The sequence below is a fragment of the Ambystoma mexicanum genome, chromosome 3q (assembly GCF_040938575.1).
Source record: "Ambystoma mexicanum isolate Mex_15411 chromosome 3q, UKY_AmexF1_1, whole genome shotgun sequence".
In the NCBI taxonomy this organism is placed as follows: Eukaryota; Metazoa; Chordata; class Amphibia; order Caudata; family Ambystomatidae; genus Ambystoma; species Ambystoma mexicanum.
The window spans coordinates 213,274,921-213,294,505 of NC_090926.1; the positions used below are offsets into that span (position 1 = coordinate 213,274,921).

At 47.3% G+C, this 19,585-nt stretch overlaps 1 protein-coding gene across 6 annotated transcripts in view; it reads right to left on the minus strand.

Annotated features, from left to right (window-relative positions):
* Positions 1 to 316: 316 nt before the first annotated feature.
* Positions 317 to 19,585, minus strand: part of R3HDM2 (R3H domain containing 2) — a 2,186,793-nt gene continuing 2,167,524 nt past the window's right edge. For all 6 annotated transcript variants that reach the window (XM_069653574.1, XM_069653576.1, XM_069653575.1 and 3 more), the window contains 2 exons: positions 2,306 to 2,390; positions 317 to 1,197 (listed from right to left, as the gene is read on the minus strand). In XM_069653574.1, coding sequence (XP_069509675.1) covers positions 860 to 1,197; positions 2,306 to 2,390 — 423 coding nt within the window. In that variant the 3' untranslated portion in view covers positions 317 to 859. The remainder of the gene's footprint in view (positions 1,198 to 2,305; positions 2,391 to 19,585) is intronic.

The following is a 19,585-nucleotide window of genomic DNA, read 5'->3' on the forward strand; positions in this document are numbered from 1 at the left end:
AGCACCAGCATTATTATTGCCCTTGGTTGCTTGCTACTACAAAACGTCGACAATTTTGTATTATTATTGCAGTCCACATTAGCTTTCCAACTTTAAAATCCTGAAATGTCTTCTGTCACTTGCTAACCCCTTCTCTATTTGTGCCCACGAAAACAGGTTCAAATTCATAGTCACCAGGTACTTATCACCATGATTTCTCACAAACATTCAACATCTCAAGAACCCTCCATCCTACCGAAATTGGAATCAACCAGCACTCATACTAGCTTAATGTCTGTCAAACATACAGGAAAGCCTTCACCACCTGAAAGTGACAGACATTTTCTCTCCTTTTATATTTAAAAACAAAACAGATTAAATAAAATGTACAATGAACATACCCATGTGTGCAACTAAATACTGCCCGTTACTCCCGCGCAACCCTAAAAAGAAAACAAATTAACAAATGTGCGAGAGGGACGACAGCTTGAAGGAACAGTCTTCCACTCAAAAGAAAAAAAAATCAATTGTTTTTCTTTTCTTAATTATGTCTATTTAAATATATCCAGAAAAAAGACCAAAAAATATATATATATACATATATATGTATAAGGACGCGTTTCAGGCGCCAAGGCAGCAAAAAAAAAAAAAATAAATGTACAAAACAAAAATTAAAAGGGATAGGTCGTGGATCCAGAAGTGGACCGGTGAGTTGGCAGGGAGGATGGTAGGGCAAGGAGAAAGAATTGGACAAAGGAAGTTGTGAAGAATGGAAGATAGAGTCTGTCAAAGTCTTGTGTGCTTTTTCCATTTTTTTTGTGTTTTTTTGTTTCCCCCTTTTCTCCTCTTCCTTTCCCAAACCCTCCCCCCCGCCTCTTTGTTATTGGGAGCTGGCCCGCTCCAGAATCCGTAAGTCATAACTCTTTTTGGCCATTCTCAGCTTAAAACGGCTGACAGGGCTGTTGAGTCTGAGGGAGGCGCTCTGGGCTGCTGTGGTGCTGGGGAAGACCGCCACAATGGTGTATAAGGCAGCAAGGTCATTGATGTGCCGGCCATTTTCAGATGTGCCGTTGTCACCGCCGGCGCCGGAGCGCCCCTGAGAGTCTTTGAGCCACTGAATTTTGGCACCGGCCATGGCGAGCTGGGTGAAGAGCTTGTCAGCCTCTGCACGGGTGATCCCCTCAGGCAGGTCTGTCACTTCTAGGACCCGTCCGAGAACTGGACAAGAAAGGAGAAATGCCACAGTAAAACTAGTAAATACCTGAACATATCATGATACAGAAATATACCTACACAAGCATGTGGTCGGGGAAGAGTGGCACAAGCTACTTTACTACAGGAAACATGCATGCCCAGAGCAAAGTCCCCTCCCTACATCGATTGAATACATATGCCAAGAACATAACACAATGCTAAAAGTAGGCCTATTTTCACAGTTCTGCATATTGGACTATGAAATACGCTATCCAAATCAAGGCAAGTGAGTGACCTTTAAGTTTCTTTATAAACACATTCTCTGAACATTCACACTGCCTGTTCCACAGGTAGGAAGCATTTGAAGGCAGTCCAATTGTGGACCAGTGGAAAATCCCTCATTGGTTTAGTGTGTATGCTAAAGTATATAATAATGAAAAGTTAGAACTAGAAGCAAATCCTCCATGAACTCTTATTGAGCCCCCCAGTATTCAATCCCAGAGAAAACACACAGACAAGTCTTGTGAATTTCTTAATCCAAGTACTTTGCCCACCTACAGCACACAGCCATCTCTTTGGGATTAGGTGTCACTCACATAACTTCCCCAACATGCATGGCAACCCACTGGATTCAGGAGAGCTTGAAATGGGGGTAGGTTTCAGGTCAGCAGACAGTTGCAATGGTAGGCTTTCCTAGCCTCCAACGGGGCAACATAGTTATAATCCAATTCTATTGTGCTGGCTATTGTTCTGAGCAACACCCAATGAACCCTTCAGACCTTTTTCTTAAACACACATTAAACATCCAACTTCTTAAGCATACAGCTATATCAATACCTTAGACATGTATTGAGAAGGTCAGACGAGATTTCAAGGGATTACGACTTGCCTATGGAGACAGGCTACTGTTACATAGAGGAAGAAAGGAATGTAAAAGTTTTCTATTGTTGCTAGTCTTAGAATGCACACTAAACCGCGTAAGACGGATTCTGGACCCAAGAGGTAAGCATTTGGATATCTTGGCAGACAACAAAGGAAGGCGAAACTGATTTTGCCAAATATTTTAAACATCCACAACATGCCATTTCTTTTCTCACTGGGCTAGCAATTAAAGTGTATATTTAACACTTGCCTATATCAGCTGTTCCAAGGTCAGTAGATGCAGACTTTAAAGCTGGTCTCTTCCCTCGATTTCCATGTTTCATCCCAGTCTGTGCCTTTGAACAAGAAATAAACAGATACAAAATCGGCTTAGGTATCATATGACAAATAAATATGGAAGCCTGGAGCACACAATACCTAATTTGAGTTAACAAAAGGAAGTAACCACAATGAAGAGGTACCCTTAAAGATCGACAACTCTCCAAACAAATCAGTAGCCACAGGAGTGAAAAAAGGATGTGAACTGGCTACAAAATGAAAAAAGACCACACTAAACAACTTATTACATTGGTAATGCTGTTTCTGATGGATTAGTTCTTCCTCATGTTATAACTCCCAAGGTGCAAGACTGGCTCAGCAAACTCTTCAGCCTGGTGGGGGTGCTCAACGGCTCTGCTCAGTGTCATCTGCACCCATGATTCCAGAATATGAAGTCATGGGTGACACATAGAACAATGGCTGTGCCCCATGACGTCAGTTAAGTCCTTTTTTAGCCACACTCAGTCTAAAGAACATTCAAACTGCCATAAGCTAACATATACTAGTAATGAGATGTTGGTTGGGAGGGCGAGGGGGGCATCTGTGGGTATAAGGTCTAATCTATCAGAAAGACTATTACTTAAGTAAACTCACTTATTCTTCTAATGGATTCCTTACTGCCACAGAGTTCTCAACTTAGAAATATTCCCAAAGTAATACAGAACACAGAAGTCAAGAGGAGAGCAAAGAACCATTATGTACACCAAGAAACACTGGTGCACCGCTGGGGAGCTGTCCTGGTCCACAGGAAATCCAGTGAGTAATGCTTGGCAAATGTATGTAGCGAAGCCCACGTAGCAGCCTGAGAAATATCCAGAAACTGAGGCATATCTTCATTGGGCTGATCGAAGCATTCAAAAATGCAAAGGACAATCCATCTGGGCAGGATCTATTTGAGAAAAGCCCATTAAGCAGAAAAACAGACAAACAGCTGGTCATCCTTACCAATGTCTTTCATCTAACTGACAGTAGCTGAGAGCCCTCTTCGGATCCAGGTGATAAAACTTCTCCATCTTAGATGGATAAGGCAGAGTGCAGCAGACCAGAAGATAGATCTTCTGTGATAGGTGAAAATCAGAAACTTGGAAAGGATGGAAAGTTTAACCCACAATGTCCCCTTCTCCTTGGAGGAGATGTGCAAGCAGCATTCACAGAAGGAGCCTGGAAACTGTCTGGCGGAAGTGGTGGCAACCAGGAAAATCCACTTATGGGTGAGCAATGTCAAAGGGCAAGAATGCAAAGGGCTAAAGTGAGCTACCATCAAAAACACAACTAGACTGAAAACCCACGCCAGAAGAAACAAATGGTGGAAACTGGTGAGAACAAAACTCAAAAACTGCATTGCAGTAGGGTTAGTAGTTAAAGAGCCCTGATCACTGTTTGAAAAACCCAAACAGTGACCAATCTGAAGGCTCCTTTGGGCCCAAGAAAGCAAGAAATCTAGAACAGAAGCGGCCAAGCAAGTCAAAGACCCAGACCATTCTCAGGGCAGCAAGCAAGGAACTTTGGCTACCTGCAAGCATAGATGGACTTGGCAGCAGGACTCCTGACAAAATAGAGGACATCCAGGACCCCATCAGACAGGTCAAAATCCTTGTAACTCAGCAGCTAGACATGGAGGCAAAGACTGCTAGGATCAGCTCAGATGGAAGACTCTGCCTTCTGACTGGGAGAGCAGGTCCTCCTTTGCCGGGAGGCTCTAGGGAAGACAGATGGACAAGTGTATATACTCCAGGTACTACTTTCTCTGGGCCTAGGCTGGAGGGATCAGGACGAGGATGGAACCGAACCACCTCAGTATCTCGAGCATCAGTGAGATGAAAGGAATTGGGAGAAATGCATAGAAGAGATTGAAGTACCTCTCTACAACCAACCCGTCACCCAGAGTGATGTGTGGTAGAAATCCCTTGGAGCATTTCCCGTTGACACCGGGGAATAAATGGTTCTTTGTGGGGTCCCCCGAAAAGTGATAATCTCATCCGGAACTTCCCGACAGTACCCACTCATGGGACACCTACAAAATTTAGTTGAACCCTGTGAGGGGTCAGCAATGAGAGGCGGACACACAGTATTCACAACTATAACCAAAGTGCTCTATTAAGGGGAAACGGGTTGGGAGAAGGTTGAGGTTTATAGTCCAATTCTAAAGAGGAATCTCCCTATGTAGAAAGCAAAACTAAGGATAGTCTGTTTCAGGAAGTCCATAAATAATAATCCATCCTTGTGTCCCAAACATCCTATGCTGGCCTTCACATTCCAAACAGAACAAAAGGTGCAAGGAAATGTCTTTGCCTTGATGTTAGCAAAGGTGCAGAATAACTCCAATGAAAATGTTCTCCAAGGAAAAGACTCTTGGATCCAGAGGGTGGTTTCCTTCCCCTGGAATCTTTAAACAGGATGGTAAAAAGTGGCTCTTTAAATCACAGTTCCTTTGGACCTTCTCTGAATCCAGAGAGTTCTAGTTTAAGCAATACATTTCTGTAGCAGTCTTTCTGTAGACTTCTTGTGACCTTGTAGATTTCCTGGTACACGCAGCTGCCAGGAATTTATATGTTCAAACTCAATTGCCTGGTATACTCGCCTGCCAGGACTTGTTATGCGTTTCCTAATTCTTTGATTGTGTAAATTCATTTGTCCACCGCGCTTCCAGCGCCGCAGTCCCTGGTCTTCCCCACTCACCCTTGCCCACGCTTGTCCACGCTTCCCTGTCCTCCCCACTCCTCCCGCACTCCCACTGCAGAACGGGCCTGTTTCCTTTTTCCTTTGGGAGTGTCTAGTCCCTCTGGGCTCCATTTAAGGCATTACTGGATCCTCCCTGGCTGAAGTGAGTCCTTTGGCTTTAAGCCACCCAGGCTCATATTCTATTACTTAAGCGTGCACCTCTAGCGCCTGGGTCCAGGGTCCAGACACCTATTGATGAATACATTGTGTTGACCGTGCTTCCAATGCCGCCGCCCGTGGCCTTAGCCACTTCCCTGACCCCCCACCCCCCCCTCCACCCGCCCACCGTGCTCCCACTGGAGCACTGGGCTCTTATCTGGCAGCCTTCCAGGAACTACAAGGCTAAGGACAGCTATGTGGAAGCAGCTCGACATGGTGTCTGCCGGTATCAGGAGGGGAAGCTAGCAGTCGTCAACCTGCTGAGACTGACCATGTAGGAGGTCAAGGGGGCGAGGGGGCAGCACTCACTGCAACTTACCTAAATGACCCCCTTCCCCTTATAAAACTGACACCTGCTGCACCACACATAGGCTTCTTAGTAAATTGCATGGTTTAGCCTACCACCTCTCCCCTGTATAGACACATCCTTGGCATTGCTGCTGTGTGGGAAACTAGGCCCTTTTCCCTCTTTTTAGGAAAGTTGAATCTGGTTTGCTTTGTGATAACTGTGGTACTTCTAACTGTGTCTCATTAGGTTCTCCCAGTCCCCTCTTCCCCCTCCCTGTTGGGAGTTCCTGTATACTGTCGAGTGTACCTACCTGCCCAGTCTGTGTGCTCCCTACTGTGTGACACCCCCTTGCTCATCCTGTGGAGCGCTGGCTGTGTGTCCCTCCTCTCTCTTCACTCCCTCCTCCTACGCCTCCATGCAACCTCTATGGTGCTTTCCATTTCCCCCATCTGCTACTCCATCTCCTATCCTGTCCCTCTCACAAGTCGGAAGGAAGAAGTTCAAGAGGGACATCCTGCTCTCCAACCCAGGCCTCCCTATCGCAGATACCCATATCAGTGCTTCCTCCAGACAGACTCTTACCGACATCCTCTTTGCCATTCCCTCTCCTGACCTATGAGCCCCTCATATTGTTTCTGCACCCTCTCCTTTTTCCTCCTCTCCCATTAATGGTGGCACTAAGTGGGAGGTCCTTTTGGCCCCCTTCCACTCCTCTAAGACCATCATTAATGTCTGGCTGAATCGCACAGTCTTGGTACAGGGCCCTCAGACCAATCTCCTAATTTTCGATGGGCATATCCCGCATCTCGTCAACTTCCGTCCTTCTCTTGCTACTACTACCAGCACCTCTGTGGCTCCTACGCCACCTTCATCTTCCGCCACCTCTCTGGCACCCTCCTCATCCTCTATGGCTACTCTGCCATCTTCTTACTCCTCTGCCCACTCTCTGGCCCCTCTACCACTTCCGCAGGGCATACCTCAAGCCTGTACCACTGCACAGAAGTCTTTCAAATGTGTCAACCTGCTCCACGTCGCTACTCTTAACTCTCGCTCTGCTGTCAAACACTCATCTGACATCTGCCACCTCCTTGAAGAATTGGACCTGGATGTTCTCGCTCTCAACGATGCATGGTTCACGGCTAGCTCCGTCACGAGTTTTGACACGCTCCTCCCCAACGGTTACAAGATCCTTGATGAACCCAGAACCAACCGTCCCGGAGGTGAAGTAGCTCTGATCTTTCCGGAGTGGATCCCTGCTTCTGTCATTCCTACGCAGCCCTACTCCTCCTTTGAATGCCTTGTCTGCAGGCTTTCTATCTCTCCTGGCCTCTCTCTGACTGTGGCCACCATCTGCAGCCCACCTGGCCAGGTTGCCCTCTTCCTCTCAGAGTGGGCTGACCTCTCCTCCTCTTTCATTGTCTCTACCTCTCAAGTTCTTCCCCTCAGAGACCTCAACATCCACACGTGGATGCTTTAAATCCCTCCTCTGCGTTCTTCCGCAATCCCTGCGTCACTCTCTCCCTTACTATTCTACCCTCTAGCCAGACACACTCTGCCGGGCACACCTTGGATGTTCATCTCCTCAGACATCCCCCTCTCTAATCCTCTCACCGCTCCACTCTCTTGCACTGACCACTTTCTGCTCTCCTCCCACCTGAAGCTCTCTGTCCCCCCAGGTGAAGCCGACCCAAGCACTGCCACCTACCTTCTTGGTCATCCGGCATATGAAGCTTGTGGCAGTGGAGGCCTTTGCCGCTATTTTGTCTCCTCCTCCTATGCCTGTGGCTGACTCACACTCTGACACAGCCACCTCTAACCTGAATCTTTCTATCTCTAACATTCTGGATGTCTTTGCCCCTGTCATGAGTTTCCGCCTGAAGCCTACCTCCAAGTGCTGGCCTACTGCAACTACATCCCTCTACTCTCCGCCTTCTGCAACTAATCCAGAACAAGACGGAGACTTGTCCTTGGCCTCAAGCCCAGGGATCGTATCTCTGCGGCCCTGAAATCTCTCCACTGGCTCCTGATGGCTGCAAGGATCAAGTTCAAGACCCTCTGCATCGTCCACAGTGCTTTCTGGGGCCGGGGCCAGCACTACATCCAACTCTCTCTTCCTAAACACCTTATTGCCCTTTGCTCAGCCTCGTCCAACTCTCTGAGGGTCAGAAGCTTCTCCAGGCGAGAGTGGGTGGTAGATCTCTCTCCTCTGCAGGTCCTTCCCTCTGGAATGGCCTGCCTGCCACTCTCAAACTTGAACTTGAGCCAGACCACCTGAGGTTCCGGAAGTAGCTCAAGACCTTCCTTTTCGCTTCTGTTTTCTCTCTTTCTCTCTCTCTCCCCTGCTGGCCTTCCTGTCTGCTGCACTGACTAATTGCCTGGCTACCCTCAGAATCTCAATAGACACCAGGCTCCTCTGCAACCAGTAGCAATGTACTGTCTCCGGGCCTACTGTGCACTTGCGGCTGTATCTGCAACCCTACAGTCCCCTGCCTCTTTCCTTACACTTAACTAGAGCCGCGCTGCACTTAGCAGCAATGCTGCCCTGATTGCACTTTCCTTTCCTCCACCTGGCACTTCACCTCGCACCCCCACCCGCACTTGCACAATCTGAATGACACAAGGTTTAGTAAGATTGTTTGTTTTGTCCTCTCTCTGTCTTCCTTACCTTGTCGTGTCGCGCCTAGAAAGAGTTGTGTACAGGCGCGTTAAAAATTACTCATATCATATCAGAATCACATATACCATGAACACTTGGCATATATATATTTGTTAGCAATTGTTCAAACTGCTCCCCCACATTGGTATCTGATGCATCTGTATTGTATTGGGGTTTGCTTCTGCGCTTTGTCTTTACTGCATACAAACCTTCTTATTGGGTATGAACTTTGTATTTCAGCTTTGCAACTTTCAAACAGCCTTTGGGCATTTTCTATATCAGCAGTCTTATAATTTTCAAACAACTGGCCTTGTCGCACTCGTCGAACGCCCCGGGGTCCCCAGCTGCGTTGGGCAGACTCACGGGTCTTTTCCAGTGTTTCCAATCGTGATCGTAGCTCTGTGGGACTGCTCCTTCAACCACTTTGCACTGTGGCAAGTGTAGCCGCTCCTCCAGTGTCCTGCGCGGCTCTGCAGTATCTCACCGATTTTCCCAGAGTGCAGACTCTGCGGGCGATCTGACCTCCAAGAGCACCTTCTCGGCTCCCTGTGACTCTCCGACCCTCCTTGCTCGCCCGTGTCTCCTCTTCTGTTCTGGTGGCCTTCTCCGTACCAGCAAGCGTTTGTGTGCTTCAAACGCGCGGGCTCCAGCCAGGAGTGTAGCGTCCTCTCCTGCACTGCCTCTTGCATTAGTGCAGTAGCCATTTTTAAATGTCCCGTGCATGGATGTTTGGAGCAGCAACTAGTCTGCCTGTTGTAGTTCGGGCTCCTGTCATTCTGCATACTTTCCATCATCCTCCTCGTCTCAGTACCTAAGTGCTTATAGGAGTTGGAGTTCATAGTCATCATTGGACTTTTAACTCCTACATGGTTTTTCTCTGAGATTTCTTAAAAGGGTACATTAGAAATGAAGGGTGTTAAGTATGGATTGTGGGTATTGGGGTGAATGGTTGGGTTCTGACCAAAGTAGTTTAGAGAGGAGGTTTCTTTGCTTTCTCTACAGGGGGTGAGAACGGTTAACTGAAAACAGGCCATTAAGGTCTTGGGTGTTGGATGGTCTTCATGGGAAAGGGGGCAATATCGCGTCTTCTCCAGTAAGTCACCATATCTCCACGGTAGTCTCCTTCCATGTGATCCTCCCTCATACAACAACCTCCAGGGTCAGGATCAGGTAGCGCCTGCCTTCCCCTTGCCACATGGGAGGTCAACGCCAGGGAAACAGTGATGACTCCATTGGATTCACCACACGGCATCCACAATAACATTCTTGATCCTAGCCAGATGAGTTTCTGTTAGGGAGAAGACATTCCCCAGAGCCTAAAATCACAATCACATTGCTTCCCTACACAGAATGTGACCCCCCCCCTCAACCCCAAACCACCTCTCTTAATGAAGTACTGAATAGCCACGGTTGTCCATCAGAATCTGGCAAGAAGTGTGCCTTATTGAAGGAAGAAAAGCAATGGTGCCCACAGATCCAGCAGTTGGATGTGTTCCCTTCCCTTGGCGGGTCACTACAGGATACTTTAAGTCAGATCATCAGGTAACCACCTCAGCCCTTCACGGAGATGTCTGTGACTACAGTTAACTCTGACCAAGGTTGCCAAAAAAACTCCTCCTGTATCAGATTGTCTTAGAGTGCTCACTACAGGAATCCTGTCCCACATTTCTAAAGACTTGTATAAGGACCACCATTTCATCCTGAAACATACCAACGACAGCTCTGAGCCACCCGCGCAACCACAGACACACAACCAGATCTTGGCAACAGTGAGATGCAAGTCATCATGAAACGCAGAAGAATAAGAAAGGCAGTGGCAGGGGCTTGGTTCTAAACTGTAAAAGCTGAACCATCTAAATGGGGTTGACAACACGGTCAACTGGAGGAAACGTATTGGCTGGGTGCGTTTCCAGAACACCACTGATGAAATAGAGCCTCTGAGAAGATGCGATTTCGAAATATTTGAAACTGAGGGAAAAGCCCAAGTTGTGTAGCAGATGACATGTGGTACAGGTTGGCTGACATCAGCCCTAGACAAAATACTCAAACGAGATAGCCTCCCAGGTAGGAAAAGTTGCAAATCTGTTAGCTGCTGAGGCAATCAGCCACCACAGCCAACAGCTTGGCGAAAACCCTCGGTGACAAATAGGCCGCTGGTAGTGGACATTACCAACCAACAACCTTGGGTTCACTGGGCTCTAGATGGATTGGCACAAGAAGGTAGGCATGCTGAAGGACCAAGGACACCAGCTAGTCCTAAAAGTCCAAGGACTGCAGGATTTGAGTAAGAGTGGGTATTGTGAATTTGTCGTTGTGCCGGTACAAGTTCAATAGTTGCATAACGGGATGAGTTACAAACTCTGTCCTCCTTTGGCATTAAATATTTATAGGAATACCATCTCCTCCTCTGCTTCAAAGCCAGCACAACCTATGATCCTTGCATTTGCCAGGAGTTGCAATATATCCTCCAGTAGGAGTGCATCGGGGAGAGTTGGAATAGTCTGCGGGCAGTGGAGGAAAGGGAGGCATTATCCCGGGGAAACTACCTTTAAGGCCCAGACATATGAGGTGGTATTCATCCAACCCAGTACCAACAAAGGCCGTTCCCACCAGAGAAGATAGCACAAAATACAAAATAAAGGAATTTTGTAGTAGGGGCAGAGGAGGGGACTATGTAGGCAGAACCATTGCCCCTAGATGCATCTCTGCCTATACCTTGGCAGTAGAAACACTTTTGTTGCTACTTTCCAGAAGGTGTCTGACCTCTGCCCCTATGAGTAAACTAGTGGAAGGGACAAAATGAACATTGCTTGACCAAAGAAGTGGTAGGCTGCTGTCCCCAAAGCTCTAGGAACTTGGCTGTTCACTCTTGGAAATGTTCAAGTGACTCATCAGCCTTATAGCCAAAAAGACTGTCACCGTTGAAGGGCATATCAAGAAATGTTGCATGCACAATAGGTGCTACACCAGATGTCTGCATACAAGAGTGCCTCCTGAACACAACCCATTATGTAGATGATGCAAACTGCATTGTCTAAACCTTATCAAATCAGTGAATTCAACCTTCATCTCAGGGGGTAGGTTGTCCGCCGCCTCCTTCACCACAACGGGTGTGTGGGTGTGTGTAATTAGCTAAGGCACAAGAGGTGTTGAAAACCGGAAAGAAAGGCTGCCAGAACCAAAAAAAAATTTAATTGTCATTCCATTTCTAGCTCTACTGGTCGGGTGACAAAGGTAGATTCCTTTGTCCCAGTAGTGGAAGCCAGAACCACCGATCTGCAGTAGACGAGACTGAAGGAGCCAGGCAGCGTTTTATTTTGGTTAGGGTCTTTGACAACAGCCAAGGCCTTGGAAGGTTCGAGACACAGCCATGCCGGCCACATAGACTGAGCTGCCATTCTAGTCAGAAGAAACATTAAGCACACTGATTAGAATGTATAGCTATTGCATTTATTAACAGTTCTCCATCCTTGGAATTATCAATCATATGAATAGATTTTAGAGTAATGTAAAAATACCAGAAAGAACACTCATACAGTTTAATTTAAGCCAAATCTCAAAACATGGGCCTTATTCTGTTCCACAATAAATAACAATTAACCTCCAAAAAGCAGATAAGTGTTGTTCCAAAATACAATTTCCTTCATTTAACTTGAACACTGAAAAAAGGGAGACAAATGGGCAGTCATGTAAAAATAAAAGCTGGGCAATGTCCTCCAAAAGAGTTTTCCATTCTCATCTTGCCAGCATTCAACCCCCACAGGAGCAAACTTTAAATCTAGGAGCAGTGAGTCCTGAGTAGGGTGTGTATGTGCTCTAATATTTTATGAGGGACATGCTACACAGTGTTGCGTTATGCAATACCAGGTCATGCTTCAAGCTGCATGGACAGGATATGTCATGTTTTTTTTCTGTTATGGTCAATTGGTTTTGTCCCCAAACCTAAAAGCATGTTAACACAAATCATGCTTTTGATTTACACCTTTATTTTGCTTTTAGGTGGGTGTAGACACTTCCACCACCATGGGAGTGCACACACACCACAACTGCCCTACGCCTGGTTTACACTTCCACTTCCTTCCCCAGTGCAACTGAACATATCCCTGCTCCACTCTTGTGCTTTTCCTTTTTTATTACACCTTCCCAAATGCTATCTTTTGTTAGTTGATTTTTAATGGGGAGTTTTGCTTCACCCATTTTTTAATGTAATTATACTTTATTTATTTGGGGCAGGATGCCGGTTTCTGTTGCACTGGCTGGTTAGGTCATGTTAGTTCAGGTTGTTTTATGTGATGTTCACTATGTCGTTGTGCAACAATGTCTAATGTTCAAGCACCCTGAAGCAGCCATAGTAGGGTAGGTAGAACTCCTGTGTGTTTTATTTGGCTGTTTTCAGGAGTAACACTCAGTTTATGAAGTAGACCTGCAAAGTAAACTGGATCCCAGGTAGACAAGAATATAAAACTATATATTATATAGAAGAGCCCAACCTAACAGGAGTCCTGCTCCAGACACCACTATAACCATCCGCCCAGCCCCCATAAAGCTAGCAGGCCGTCAGAACTGCCAGAGGAGCCATGATTCAAAACCGCACCCTCATTTAAAAGTGCCCATAATTACTTCCAACTTTCATGTCTAATGGACCTGAACATATGTGCCTAGATGAGAAAATAGAAAAGGCTTTGCCCACCCGTTTTCTTGGGCATGGTACAAAGATGCCAGGCCCAGACTCACAATGTCACCCTGGCATTGTGGAGGGCGTAAGAGACAGACCGCTGTTGAGCAAAAAGACCGAGTTCATGTTCTTAAACATCATGAAGGACAAGCCTGGATGATTTGAGACTATTGTGGTGATAAATTGGTGCAGTATAACAACAGTGTAACATAACTAAGTGTCATAACACATATACCTGTGATTCATTTAAACAGTTATCACTCCATTGTAAGCCTCATACTCCAGGAACATTCCTATTGATTTTGGAAGGGTTGATAAAACACATGTAAAGATGCATATTCACTTATGTGCACTGTGAGAAATCCAAAGGTGTCTCACCCGCTAGTCCCCAGGGATTTGTCATCCAGGTGGCCAGGACACGAGGGGTGTACCAGTGGGGGAGGATCACCTGGGTGAGGGGTCTTTGGAGAGTGGAAGTGGGACACCGAGGGTTGACACGTAGTATCCCCTTACTTGTAACACGTTTCCCCTTTCCTACCCTGTAGGATACTTAGAAGCTCTACCACCCCCCACACGATAATAGACAACAGACTAACACCAGAGCGGTTTACCTGACATGTCCCAACACACGGGTCAGGAAGAGTCAGGCAATTAACAATAACCCAGCACACCTGACGGCCCTTTACCTTCCCCACAAGGATAAAAGGCGGAGTACGAAAACACACTTCGAGCAAGGCCGAACGCACGAGGAGACAGCTACACCAAACCGGCAGTTCTAACGAAGAAGAAAGGCGGGGAGACCGGGAAGGACGACGAAGTGGGAACGGCCCTTGCCCTTTTTAACTCAGACCCGCAAAGCCTCCGAAAGGGAACTCGTAAGATCGGGAGTTACAGCTGGCGTGCGGAGCAACAGATGTCAACAGTACACTGGGGCCTCCAGTATTGATAACGCAAGCAGGGAGGCTAGCTGGCTACCGTGGTACTATTCTTGACTGCAGAGATCAGAGAAACAAATGGGTTCAGCACAGCCGGTTAGTTGGGAGGAACGCAATAGTAAATCGAACTGTGTTGAGCCCAAGGTTGCAAGTAGCAACATTTTGAATGCAAGGAACGTGAAGAGAAACAACTTGAGTGTTTGTTTGAAATATTAAGAAAGCCCAGAAAAGGGCCAGCTGCAGAGTGGTCAGGCACCATAGGAGTACTCATTCGAAGGACTCTCGCTGGTCCCCTTTGGTTTTTGTGTTGAAACTGCAAAGACCAGGAGGCCCCAGTAAAGGGGAGACGGGAAGCGTCAGAGTGGTCCTACAAGGGTCACATCAAATCCCTTGTAAAATCTAAAGTCTCTAACCCATTGCCCGGAGAAAGCTAAGGGAAGGGAACCCCGCTTTCCGATAAGATTGTGACTGTGGAATAAGGCAAGTGTGAACCTGACAGAGGGATGCCGAGAGAGAGCTAGGAGAAGGGAAACCCTGCTTTTTAATGAAAATAAGCAAGACATGAACTGTGTTAAAACGACATGAACTCTGTTAAAGAAGGCCGTAGTGAACCCAACGGGGGAGGCCCATTTTTGCAAGGAGGATCCGAGACGGTGGATGGAGATCCTAGGGGTGAAGAGCAATCGCCCAAGGTGCAAGACCACGAGAGAACTTTTTGTTTGTTTGATTGTTTGTGAATCAATTGTTACTCACTGTAGTGACTAATGTACTCATATGTCCCCTTTCCTCCATACTGCATGGGCGTCCCTCGCTAGGTACAGGAGACAACTTGTTTTACCAGAAAGAAATCTTCTTCCCCTTTAAATTTAGAGGCATGTGGGGGCACAGCCCTGGAAGTATGCGCTCCTCTGACTCCGCCCACCGACGCCACTCCTCAGTCCCCCCTTGACGCCTCGCAATATTATTACCATTGCCTAACGACACCAGTTTTATTAGGGGGAGGGTAGTGGGGCATATGGAGGAAAGGGGACTATGGACTAGGAGTAAATTAGTCACTACGGTGAATAACTATTAATTACTCCTATGTCCCGTCTCCTTTCCTCCGTACTGCATGGGCGATTACAACGGAATGTAGCCCCAGGGTGGAGAGGAGACACTCCTTAAGTGAAGAAGTTCCTTAGAACCGCCTATCCGAAAGCCGTGTCTGACTTAGAGCCGGCGTTCAAACAGTAGTGCTTACAGAAAGCCGAAGGGGTGGCCCAGGTACCGCCCTGCTGATGACCTGCCATGGAACATGCCGCTGGTAGGCGACAACCGTGGCCTTGGCTCTGACAGTGTGGGCGTGCATGTCAGCTGGAAATGGTTTGTGCTGCCCTTCATAGGCCTCCTTGATGGCCAAAACCATCCATCTTGCTATAGAGGCCTTGGATGCCAGATAACCTGGCCTTGACCCCCAAAGATGACAAACGGTGTGTCCGACTTGCGGAAGCTCTTGGTCCTGTCCAGACAGAATTTCAGAGCGCGTCTGATATCCAGACAGTGCAAGACCCTCTGAGCCTCGACCTTAGGATTGGCAAAAACATAGGTAAACTATCTCCTCGTTTAGATGGAAAGCAGTGACTACCTTAGGTAGGAACGTGGGGTGCATTCTCAGGACCACCTTATCCTTGTGAAAAGTAGCATACAGTACTGATGCCACCAGCAGAGAAGAGGCGAGACCCACCAACAAGGCTGTTTTAATTGTGACCAATCTGATGTCCGCAGATGCCATTGGTTTGAAAGGTTTGTGCGCCAAGGTGCCCAACACTACATTGAGGTCCCACACGGGGGTGGCTTCTTGATGGGCGGGTAGAGCCTGGTGAGGCCCGCCAGATGCTGTCATACCACTGGGTAGGAGGAGGAAAAGACCTCCTCCTCGGAAGTCCTGTAGGCCCCTATGACTGCCAAGTAGGTGAAGCAGGTGTCGATTTGCGCCCCTGAGTGAGCGAGGTGTGCAGAGAATAAGAGCACATCGTCCAATGTGCAAGTAAGGGGGTTGATTTCCTTAGAGTCCACCCAATGACAGAATCTGGTCCATTTACTCATGTACTGGCTCCTAGTAGCCTTGCTCGTAGCACCCTGAATGATGCCCAGGTTGGCCTGCGACAGGCTAAAATGCTTCAGTGTGACCTGTTCAGAGACCACGCTGCAAGGGCAAATTTCTGTGGAGCAGGGTGGATGACCCTGCCCCCTGCTGTGAGAGGAGGGGAGCTGGGCCCAGCGGCAGGTGGATGGGAGGCCTGTCTGCGAGGTTGAGGAGCTCTGAGAACCAAGGTCTCGCCGGCCACCACAGAGCTATCAGAATAATGCGGAGGAGACATGATTCTCTTATCTTGCAAATCACCCTGTGGATCAGAGGTGTGGGAGGGAACACATATGCTGTTATGCCATTCCACTATATCTGGAGTGATAGTGGGGTGGTAGGTGATGTTGAGGGGGTGACGGGGTAGTGGGCGGCTGCTGGGGCTGGTGCGTCCTCGGTCTAGCTGGCTGCGGGGTAAACCTAAACCTGAGATGCAGATGGAGAAGCTGTAGGCCACGTACCTGGTTGACACCAGTCCCACCTTGTAACTCGTTCTCCCACCTGCTCTATTCCAAGGGGCGGTATCGGACGAGCGGCCATCTTGTCTGACGCGGTGGCTATCTTGTCGAGCTGCGTGCCACGTGCCAGGGTCGTGGTGCTTGGCTCACTGGGCCCGGCCTCCTCTAGGACTCTTGGCGGTGGAGCATGAAACCTACCCTGCACCTCAGGATAGGGCCCGCAGGCGTGTTGCCCGCGGCGGCATCTCCGGTAGTGCTGCGTGCAGGCGCCTCCTGGGACATCTGGCCGGCACTAGTGCGTAGTCCCTCGGGTGTACACCCGGTAAAAGAACCTTGCGGTTCCTCAGCACTGTCTCCAGACGGATCTAATGACCCCTCGGCCTGGGGGCCGGTAGTTAGTATAGCCTTGATACCAGTGCTGGTGCGAGAACCTGAAGAGTTCCTCCCGCTCGGGGGTTTTCCTTGGGAAGGAGTCGCCCTTGTGGGGTGCGATGGAAAAAAACAGTCCTCCTTTGGGCTTCGACTTATGTCTGTCGAAGTCCTTCAAGTCCTCTGGAGGTGAATTCTCGAAGAGCTCCCTCCACCGAGCTAATCTGTTCTTTAGAACATGCGGTGTAAGTGCGTCGCACGCAGAACAACCCTCCCAGCGTGGTAGGGGCCAGGGCAGCGGAGGCAAAGAGCATGGGGATCGGACGTAGGGAAGAGCCCCTCACAGGCTGGACACCTGCTGAAGCCAGCTGACATCACATGCACCAGGGAGGAGCATGGTGCCAGAGGACCGAGTACCTGATTGATAAAAAAGAAGACAAAAAGACAGAAGAAAGTATCCGGGGGAGCGCGTGGTATTACAAAGCCGAAGGCAAACCAGGAGTGCTGGTGAAATCGGCCGGTTTCAATCGACTCGGAAAAGGGGACTGGGGAGTGGCGCCGGTGGGCAGAGTCAGGGGATCGCATGCTCCCAGGGCTGTGCCCCCAAGCGCCTGTAAATTTAAAGGGGAAGAGGATTTTTTCTGGTGAAAAAGGTTCCGTCTCCCATCCCTAGTGAGGGACGCCCATGCATTATGGAGGAAAGGGGATGTGACGTAGGAGTAAGATCAATACACCCGTGAGCATTGTGTCGACAATAGTGAACCCGGTCGAGGATTGTCCGCAGTGGTAAATTGTTGAAAAGAACATTTGAATATTACAAGCAATATTTGAAAGGCCAAAGTGAACCCGACAGAGGGAGGCACAAGTCGCAAGAGGAATCCGAGACTGGCAGAGGGAACTCCAAGGGGCGAAGAACAATTGTCCAAGGTACATGAGTACCGAAGGAACTTTTGTTTGTCATTGTGAATCAGCAGCAGGCCTTTCAAAGCAAGAGACTTTTACAGGAAAGACACTTAGCCTCTGAAGGTATTGATATCGTTGAACTGGAACTGAAAATGTTGTGCTGACTAGGCCCAGGAGTGTGCTCTGCTCAGAAGTCTCGTCTTGTCCCGTGCTTAAAACGTGGGGATGTGAGACCCAGCCAAACCATCCTGACTTATTTTGTGAACACTTCTTTATTTTTCGGTCAACGTTATCCCCCACTCTTTTTGTAATTTAGCAGAAAGGATTGGCAATAGGTTTTTCTCAGTATAGGCTCCTTTTTAGTTGACAAGACGCCACTAGGCCTGCCTTTTATAATTATTTGACGGTCGTAGCTTGCTCCCATCTTAGATTTAGGTTTAGATAAGGCGTTTATCTCACCCATTATAAAGTTCAATAAATACCCTTGAACTGTGATCACTTGTGTCTGTCTTTACTGTTGCCACCATGAGTTCCTTACAGCACTCTGAGCTATTTGCGTTGACAGCATTTTCTTTTCAAGCACAACTGAAAATATAAATACCGTTATTGAACCCTTTTCACATTGCATGAAAGGGTGCTGACAGCACCAGAAAAGATTTGTGTTTAAACTAATTTATTTTCTTAGGCAAAGCACAGACCTAAAGGAATGACCGAAAGGATTCATTCCTATATTATATTTGAATACAAATCATGTATTCAAAACAATACTTCTTGCTCACCAAAATGAGCATGTGATGCAACTTACCTGTTATTGTCTCGATTTATTATGAAAACACAGAACAGAAAAGGCGACAATTCAAAACTAGCATGGTTATTTGTTAAACACAAGATGTTATTTTGAAACGGATTACACACCTTTATCGAAATGTATTACCATTCTTACATATAGCATGGCTTCGTACATTTTTAAATGTTCAGTTTAAATAATTCTTATTATGAACAAGAGCCATGTTACACAAAAACAGAGAATGCTGCCATTTTGAAGTTTGAGGTCATGCAAAGAGAAAATACTCATGCACGATCAGCTGTCAGAAGTAGATGCTAATAGGCGGCATTTATAATTAGTAGTTGTACATGTTCTCATCTGAACATGCTTATGAAAACATATGGGGGACTTCCATATTAGTTATTAAGATGTGAAACCGACAGCGTTAACAGTTTTAAGATAAGCTGGAAGAACTGAAGAGGCAACACTGGTTTGAGGTTTCAAGGTTGGAAGACAATCATGCTTAGCTTTCTCGGCCAAGCGCCAAATTATGTGTGTGCAGCTCACAAAGGAACATTGGCTTCCATGCAATGAAAACAAACAGAAAGACCTGTGCAGTGAATTGAATGTTTCACATCTACTTGTTTGAATTGGATTGGCTAACAGGGAAACAGGAGTGGAAAAAAACAGCTGTACAAGGCAGCAAGGGTCACTTCTCAGAAGCAGCCAGAGGCTATATCACTTGGCACCCGATTGGGGCAAAGCTTACAGGCCCAGCTGATCCCACGAGACTGGACAGCATGGGTTAGTGAGCAAGCACCTAATTTAATGATTAGGATAGGACTGTAGTTCTAAGCTATCAGCCTAAAAACTAGCAATTGACAATTTACCCAAATTCTAATCTTTAATGCTTGTTTCAAAAATTCGGAGGCAATACTTAATAACCGAGTCGAACTGCTTTGTAAACAAGAAGCAAACACCTTCCAGATACCTTTACCCCGAGACAGTAAACTGCTCATGGGGCTAAAACCTGGCACTTAGTCCAAAATGAGACACTGGAAAAATTGGCAAAAATTCAGACAAGGGATGCACACCCGCCAGTGGTACCAAAACCAGTAGAAATTGATAAAATACCAAATTTTCAACTTGTCCTCATCTG